Raw genomic sequence first — 9756 nt, forward strand, 5'->3', positions numbered from 1 at the left:
CATTTTCTGAACTACGTACAACCAATGCAAAGGCTAAATCATTATACGTATACTTTAACAGGAGAAAAATTTGATACTCGAGTCAAGTGAGACCACTACTTTAGTCTGCTCTAACCCTTTCATTATTGGCTCACTATGAACTACACGAGTTTGTCTATACATTTGCACACATTAAGTATCTGCATTATAACTTTTGATACAGCATATGTATCTTCACAAAATTTGGTAAAGGTTACAAGTTTTTGTATACCAAAAATCAGATATTTTAATGAAAGAATTTTAACCAAAGATTTGTTTATGAAAACAGAGCATCTTTCATTACTAGTATGAATGTAAAGATATTTCATGTTAAAATATAAAACAATAAATGAAGAAGTAAACAATCTCTTCTCATTATGACCTTTGAACTCAGTTGTTGCTGGACAAAGGTTGCTAAGCCTTTTAGAATTTCACACATGGAGGAAGTCAAAAATATTTTTTTAGGTTTTTATATAAACAGTTGAACAGCCAAAAAATCATAAATAACTACATTGATACCATAGAACTCCATTACAATGTATAAAGCTCAGTCACCAAGATGGATTTTGATTTTAAAAGATATGAAACTTCAAGCAGACTGTTTCCAAACACAAATTGGTGAATGGGGCCACCATGTTTGATTCAGTATGTAAGTCATATCTCAGTAAAATCAAAAGATATGAGATTCTTCTTTTATATTCTAGCTTGATAATATCACTAATTTGAGTTCATAATTATACAAAACTATAGACTTAGTATTTTAACATCACAAGCATCTAATTTTAAACAGTATTACATTCAACATACCATGACTCACTAAAATTTATATTTGGATGTATTACTTTAATATTTATTTTTAAATTAAGAAATTAACTCATATATAATATCAAAGGTTAAATAATCTACAATTTGATTCCAAACTTGACATAAATTCATAAAATAGTAGTTCAATGAAATAGTAAATGCAAATCAACAAATGTGATAACATGGCCTTTGACCCATAATCCATCATAAAAGGGATAATACCATTACATAAATGAATAACAACAGTTGACTACATTGGCAAATAACATCTTGTTTCATCCAATTAACTTCTGTACTCACACAAAGATAACTTTAACAATCTTTTAAGCAGAATCTCATTAAAATCTTTCTGAAAATCCAAATACTCTTAATTTTCAACCAAGCAAGAGGGACCTTGTTTTATACACCAATACTGTTGCCTGAGAAAATTTCAAACTTCTAAAGTAATTGTGCACAACATTTTCAGCTCTTACCAATACTGAATTAACTAACCCAATATTCCCTGAATAAGCCACCATTAAAGAAATACCAGCCACCTTTCTATGTTCAGGTAACTACATCATCTTCATCAGAGATGTACCAGAAATGAAAGAAAGTGGCTTACAAATCTGGTCTTTAACCTCTTTCACAGATAAACATATGACACCCAAAAATCTTATATTCAGAATTTCAAGTTTTATCTAACAAGTTCTGGATTCATAAAAATAATGCACACTTTCAAAACATTTCATCCAATCACATTTTTATTAATTAAACCATCTTGGTCCATTCCTAATGGTGGTTCTTTTCTTTGATAAGTAAACTTATCTTGAATTAAGAGCTATTTGTTCCTATAAAAACATTTTATCCACTTTTATCCACCCAACTGATCAGTCAACCAAAGATAACTAATGCCCTCAAACATGTTTCCTGAACATATACAACTAACACTGCATTACATTTCATATTGACACGTAGAAAATTAAATGCAATTGTAATGTAGTTACTCATAACCAGTAGTTAACAACAAACCCAGTATAGCACCCACCCTAGGCAATAAATGGTATCTGCTAATTAACCAACTGAAGGGCTCATTAGTCAATTATATTTAATTATCATTAATCATTGTGACTACTGTTCCAATCAGTGCATTAACCATTGTCACTACTATTTCAACCAATACCTTACCCTCACAAGGGTAATAGTTTTCTTATTTTTATTCACCAGCTTTTGTTTCTTTTATACAATTTTTGAACTACCCTTCCTTCAATATGATTGGCCTCTTCTAAAGGTTGCCACTTAAATCAACATTTTTGTCTAAAAGAATATTTTTACAATAGTTCTTTTTCAATAGATAATCTGGACATTTCCTACATGGCATTTGAAACATTAATGACAACTTCAGCTTCTACTGTTTGTTTTTAAAAATAGTATATTTATTGTCCCACTGATTTTCTGCAAGTCAAACTGATACTAAAATAATGAAAACAGGTTTTATATCAGAGTAATCATGTTTACATTCCCCCAAAATGTACATAGTCCATTCAACATGGTATTATGCATTTAACATCAGTTAAACATCATGTTACCCTACCATGCAGATTTTGCAACAGTTCATGTTAAGAGGAGAGAAAATACCAAATACAATATAAAGAAATAAAAGAAACTTAAATATGCACTTAGGAGGTTCTAATGTTTAGAAAAGTGAAACTTGTAAAATCAAACAATTTTTGGATTATTTAAATTTCAAATACCCTATCATTAATGTTGCTTGTGAAACTGAAACAAATATCTAAATCAGCAAAGTAGATAATTGTTTATTGTAAAAAACAAAACATACAGTCTTACATACAGAATTCAACAACTTTACTCAAAATTCCTTTAAATATAATCTTATACCAAGTCTTACCAAACAGAGTATAAAACATCTTATAACTGTCTCTCTTCATACCAAAATTACTGCCATACAAAACATTCTAATAAACAATGTCTATTGCTTGCATTTTATTCAAGCTCTAACATAGAAGTTCCTTTCTCACAAACTTGAGTCCCCAAAGAAACCATACACTATTTACAAATAACCATTAAGACTAATTATTCCTTTCTTAGGTAAACAAAGTTTCATACTTAAATCACACATTTTATATATAATTAAAACATTTTATTCATAAGTTCAGCTACAAATGATAATTAAATCACCATTAAAAGTACAAAACCTATTCAAATCTAAAGACTTACTACCTGTGTGTGTTCCAGGATTGTATATAAATACACATGGTGATGGCAATGCCACTTACGTTGGCAAAACTACACACTAATTACAGCTGCAAGCCTGCAAACATATCACACAGAACTGGTGAAAATGATCAGACTCCTCAATTCACACACACAATGAAAACACTAACCGCCCTGTCCTGATTACAAATTTCAGTCATCTTATCTGGATCATCCAATATCGAACTTTACTTAAAAGAAAAATTTGTCTGTTATAAATGAAAATCGAACTTTACATAATGCAGAACTTCAGTTAAGTCTGTTCTGAATACTAGTATAATATTGTTTTGTCTTGTTGTATTTAAATTTACTTTATCCTTTTATTCTGTTTGAACTTCATAAAATTTTGTACCTAATAACTTACCATGATGAATATGTATATCCTGAAATGCTGAAGATTTGAATCTTTGTTACTGTACACACACACGTGTCAAATATTCATTGTTCATCAAAAAATCATCTCTTATGAGTTTTAACTTCTAAAAACAATTTATTCTGTACTACAAGATCTTCATGTGTCCTAATTAAGGAATTATAATGTAAAACAAACATTAACTTTACACCAAGCCAAAGAGTTGGTGGTGGATGTTCCTAACCAGTTTCCTTTTCATTAGTCAACAGCTCAAAATTAGTAAGGACAACAAACAACACAAGCAGATTTAAAATAACAAAGACAGGTGAGCAAGCTTAGTTACTGGTGATACTTGAATCGTTGGAATAATCAAAGTAACTTTGATTAGTTGGTTATTTTCCTAACATTAATTCTATTATTTGACAAGATACTTACCAAGTAACCACTGACTTCTATCCACCCTAGTTGGTGTAGAAAACAATCTTACGACTACATGAAGACAACTTCCTCATAAGCCTTCAGCTACTCTTAATTAATATGCCAGTTAAAAATTTCTTCTATCTGTTCATCTATAAAAATTACTAATTACGAACTTTCTACTCTTCTATCCACTAGAGCAAACTGACATTGGTTTAACTTCTTGATGTTCTAATTTTCACTGGGCTGCAACTTGTCCCTTATAAAAAACCTATATTATCTGACCAGAAGATTTACCATTCTTTAAAATTTGCAATATATTTCTTAATAATCTCAGAATTATCATGATCATCTCTTTTTTCCATTCAGCAACTGTTCAGGTTGAAAATATCCCTTCATTAGTAAAAACTGAAAAATATAAAAATAATAACCCAGACATCCCATAACCATCAAATACTGACCTTCCTATACCATGCCTATAAGGACCTACAAGTTCTAGTATTTTGTTTACCCTTAATGTATTTAACAAAATCCTAACTAATAATTTTACAGTTTCAGCCAACCTTTTTTCAAACAGTTTTGTTTTCCCAATTTCCATTTTAATAAAGTCACTTAAACTTGCTGAAGGCTGATTAATGTGCTTCTTTTCAAGTGAGGTCATATCAATTGTCCCATGATAAAAATATGATTAATGTTCTATATAATGTATTTTTGAACTCTACATAAATATTTTATTCCATTTATATACACATACACTACCTGTAATAATTGATTTTCAATCACATAATTGAAAATATTTAAAGCACTTACAGTAGCATCATCAGCAAGTTATTCAGACTAGTGACATACAAGTTTGAACTTTTGTGTAGTGTTCCTAATTTCAAAAGTCAAAAGCTACCCTTCATTAAAGCCCTTAAACTAACGGATCTAATTTCTGGTACTGCAGTACAACTTACAAAAGTTAAGTTTATTTTACTATAAAATAATAAGCCTTGTATTTAACCACTTTGATTACTCATAAAACAATGATTAATCTCAGACTTAATCATTACTTTAGAAGATGCCATAGGATGATAAAGAAACACTATGCCTTATTAATAATGTTTCAATATCATAAAAATTACCATGTTTTTTTTTTATACTTTACACTGTACCTAAAGTAGTTTTACTTTTGTTTTAAAGTGATGGTGACAACTACAATACTTATGAAGGCTGGTGTAGAAACAGAAGTCTCACTTTGGAAGGCTTACATCAGCACTTCCCAAACTCTTGTTGTATTAACACTCTCTCCTTCACAAACATAGGTAGTTGTATACACCCTTATTTTTTAAATGAAAAAAAAGTGTTTGTTTGTTTTGAGTTTCACAAAAAGCTACATGAGGGCCACCTGCACTAGCCATCCCTTATTTAGTAGTGTAAGACTAGAGAGAAGGCAGCTAGTCATCATCACCCATCCCCAACTCTTAAACTACTCTTTCAGCAATGAATAGTTGGATTGACAGTTAACATTATAACACCACATGGCTAAAAGGGCAAACATATTTGATGTGACTGGGATTCAAACCTGAAACCCTCAGATTACAAGTTGAGCATCTTAACCACCTGGCCACCTTAGGCCAAGAAAGAGAGAGTTATGTAAAGAAATTTAGAACACAGATACATTAAAATTCTATATATTACTACAGTAATTACTTGTTATTTTTATTAACATAAAATATATTAAAACGTTAAAGTTTGAAATATTGCACTACTGACTCCACCCAAATCATTTGCACCACCTTCCTCCAGGTCTAGGGGAAGTGCTGGATTAAGTCATTAGTATGATAAAACATTAAGTGGTGACAACATAGCTAATAACTGAATCATGAACCTCACCCTAAAATACAATTACAACTACTCAAAAGTGGAGTGGCAAGCGAACACTGAACATTTCATCTCCATTTTACTTTACTACTAGTTCTAGTTATATTACTATCAAAATTTAATACTATACCATATAAACATAAAATTTAATTTTCTAACAACTGTAGCACCATTACTGTTAGTATGCTAAGCTAAACATTTTAATTCAAGCCCTATTTGAGGTGAATAATTTAATAACGTTAGCTTACGTAGAAATGGTATAATAATAATTAATTAAGGATAACTTTAAAAATTACTTTAGTTGTTACACTTACGCTGATATCAAAATAATGATTCGAATTGGGTCATTTGCAACAGTTAAAGCAAACATTGCCAGGGGTGGTCCGAAGGCTATAAAAGCACAACCAAAAAATTCCATCACCGTCATTTTGCTCACAAAAAAATATATTTATATCAAATTTTAAATGACACACACTCAACCTATCTTTTAAGTTTGATAAGAACTATCATATGCACTCCACACGCCATCTAGCTTTTGTGCAGTGTATATATATATACATATATATTCATAAAATGAAACTTTATTGAGCGCTCCAGAAATTGCAGATAATAAGATACTTTTTTATTTCCTCTGATGGATTAGAAATTAATATCGTATTATGTAATAGGAGATCTCTTGATAGTAGAAGACAAATGTTATAGCAAATTAATGTTACAAGTTGTGTACCTCAAAATTTTGGACTTGATCCTTTACCATTTCACAATTTTATCAATGATATTGGTAAAAGAATAAGCAAAAATATGCTTAAATATGCAGTTAATATCAAATTACTCAGAGTTTAAAAATATCGTACAGATTTCGAAATTTTGAAAAGATAGTTGGCCTATTTGATACTCTTGTAACAACTAGCACAAGTCTTTCAATTTTAATAAAAACTATTATATACATTGTTTAAAAAGATGCTCAGACATTTCTCACGTTCAAATATCTATTATTGGTTAGCATAAGAAAATATTTTAACATGAGAACTGTCTGAATTTCTTTTAATTTATTTATGTCAATTCCACGCTATGCCTTTAAAACATATATTTGTTTGTTTTGAATTTCGCGCAAAGCTACTCGAGGGCTATCTGCGCTAGCCGTCCCTAATTTAGCAGTGTAAGACTAGAGGGCCTGACCGTCACATTATAACGTCCCCACGGTTGAAAGAGCGAGCATGTTTGGTGCGACCGGGATTCGAACCCGCGACTCTCGGATTACGAATCGAACGCCATGCCGGGCCAAAATGTATATTATGTTATATGTATATTAGTTAATACAACCAGCTGTTAACTTTGGGTTTTAAAAGATGTGGTATATGTTTTTCTTCTAAACAGAATACGAAAACATTAATGGCTTAAATCCTCAGATGCGGAACATCGTTCCGAACCTTTCAGTCCCATTTTAACCCCTGATTATAAATATTTTAATAGCTTTATAGGAAAAACTATAAATAAGGACGATGAGCAAAAGGGATTGGTCATAACTAATTGAAAGGTGCTGTACAGTGCGTGTTAACTAGTAATCACGCAAGCGTGATTTTATGTTATGTGATAGACAAGCAAGCATATCATGTCTTCTACCTGATCTTATTGTATGACATTTTTAAACATTATATCGTTTGTAGACAGTTTTAGCGTAATTACTTGGTCAAGAAACTCGTTGAGACTGCCTTGCCTTAGTTGCCTTCTTTTGTACCAGGCACAAAACTGAGGTCTATACTATGTAAAAACTACACTGACAAACACCGCACCAACATTATTTATAAAATACAATGTGATAACTGCCACGACTTCTATATTGGAGAAACAAGTAGAAAAATGGAAACCAGATTCAAAGAACATAAAAAAGTCACCTTCACACGTTTTCGAACACTGCAAGTCAAATAAACACAACATAACCATAGAAAACACTCAAATACTAAATAAAGAAACAAACATAAACAAACGCAAAATTAAAGAAGCCTTACTTATACAACAATTTAAACCCAAAATAAACCAATATAAAGGAACGCCTTTATACCTATATTAATATAATAAAATAAATAAAATTATATATTCAAACATCTAATACCGCCCTCTACATTTCGACACACAGTTACACAACCCCTTTCAAACATGTGGTCAGCTTCCGGTCAGTTACCTCTTTCTTTGTGAACCTGACGATGACCGAAGAAGGTCGAAACGTTGTTCGCTCTTCTATGTAAAATATTTTCTCAACCCAAACGAGCCGTTTTTGCATATAAACTTACAAATTTGATTCCACACACACACACACACACATAGTGCATGTTACTTATACATATATATATAAATTTTAGTTAACTTTAATTTTAATGAAATAAAATGAAAATTAAAGACTGTTTTCTCCATTATAAACTTTAAAACTAAAAATTTTATGTAAATAAGTTAGTAATTTACATCATTAGATGGCGAGAGTGTACCTCTAAAACAATTCTTAGGCGTTTGTGCTGGTACGTTGTAATTTAGGGGTAAGAAATGGTTTGTAATGAAGTAAAGAAGCAGCATTTTTGACTTAATGAAATTAATTAAACATCGAATTTTGTCTTGTTTGGAAGTTTACTTTGTTTATTAGTGTATAAACGGTTCTTGAACGGAACGTCATCGTATAATGTTAAAATATTTCTGAATGAAAACCGAAACTAAACGGAATTTGATGGTTTTCGTTCTATGTGTGTTTTAGCCAAGTAAACTACTGGAACTTATTGAATGCTACAATTTTTCAGTTTTCAATCTAGTGTTGGCAAAATATTAGTGATATAACAATAAACAAACTCTGGATTTTAAGACCTTTCTAAAATAGCTGAAGAGTTATATCAAAATTACGTTCCAAAAACTAGTGACGTCACAACTAATTACCGCAATGTTTTTACCAAAGGTTACATCTGCGTACATTTACCCAATCTCCGTAAAAAGGAGACAAGATACTATCTCCAGGTTGTAACAATCTCCCAGATCCCATCTTACTAGTATAGACACTACGCTTTCATATGTCTCTGACACTTTAAATCCTGTTACATTTCGGAGGAGTCTCACTCATGTAAGTCAGAGTGTGAGAATCCTCAAGACACGCGTGCATCAACAGTCAAAGATTTGATGTCGATTGCTCGTATGAAAATATTTAGTAAGTTTTTATATAGTCACTTCCCTGCTTCACTTAAAGCAAAAATCATTTAAGTATTTTTTCCGCCAGATTCTATTATTTATGTAATGTCATCTTCTGAACATACCAAAGGTAATGAGCATGCACCGCAATCTTCTTTCAAAGCTTCTCACCCAGAACCACCCTACAGAGAAGGCGCGTATAGCATTTAATAAACTCGGTTATGTATATTGATCAACCGTGTATCCCCTAGCGACTAAATCGCGTATTTATTAATTAGACTAATTGGTTTAATTTTTATCATGTTTCAAGCTTGACCTTTTCACAAAAAAACCGGTTCACTACTAACGTGACTTGTGAAATACTGAAATAAACGAATAGTTCAGTTCGAAATACAAATAATGACTCATCTATGATAAAATAGTTTTGAAATACTATTTCCTGTCATTAGCAACTTTAATACACTATTGCATAAAACAAATTATAAATTGAAACCACAGACCAAAACTGAAAAAAGTGTTGTTCATTGGTATAATTAGCATTTCAAGAGGTCAACGTTCGTTACATAGTTAAACATCTATTGTTGGGTCGTTGAATAACGACTTCACGATTTGAACTGTTCAGTAGGCTTAGGCCAGTAGCGTTAAAAACTGTATAATTTCTACCATTATTAGAATATATAATAAAACTTTAAAATGTCAAATTAATCTTATGAATTTATACCGATGAACTAACACAGTCATACTTCTATCATTTTTAATGTTGTTTCAAAGCCATACCAAACTTTGCACATAAAGACTTATTTAACATGTATATAGCAATTGATTCGCTTATTTACACTGAAATACTCTTCGAGTTACAAGTCCCTAACCCTAATGGATAAATA

At 31.0% G+C, this 9756-nt stretch overlaps 1 protein-coding gene across 2 annotated transcripts in view; it reads right to left on the bottom strand.

The window, feature by feature from the left end:
* LOC143248449 (gamma-secretase subunit Aph-1-like) overlaps nt 1-6234 on the bottom strand; it is a 31450-nt gene extending 25216 nt beyond the window's left edge. For both annotated transcript variants that reach the window (XM_076496821.1, XM_076496820.1), the window contains exon 1: nt 6022-6234. In XM_076496821.1, the coding sequence (XP_076352936.1) occupies nt 6022-6134 (113 nt within the window). In that variant the 5' untranslated portion in view covers nt 6135-6234. The remainder of the gene's footprint in view (nt 1-6021) is intronic.
* Nucleotides 6235-9756: the final 3522 nt, after the last annotated feature.

The sequence above is a fragment of the Tachypleus tridentatus genome, chromosome 4 (assembly GCF_004210375.1).
Source record: "Tachypleus tridentatus isolate NWPU-2018 chromosome 4, ASM421037v1, whole genome shotgun sequence".
In the NCBI taxonomy this organism is placed as follows: Eukaryota; Metazoa; Arthropoda; class Merostomata; order Xiphosura; family Limulidae; genus Tachypleus; species Tachypleus tridentatus.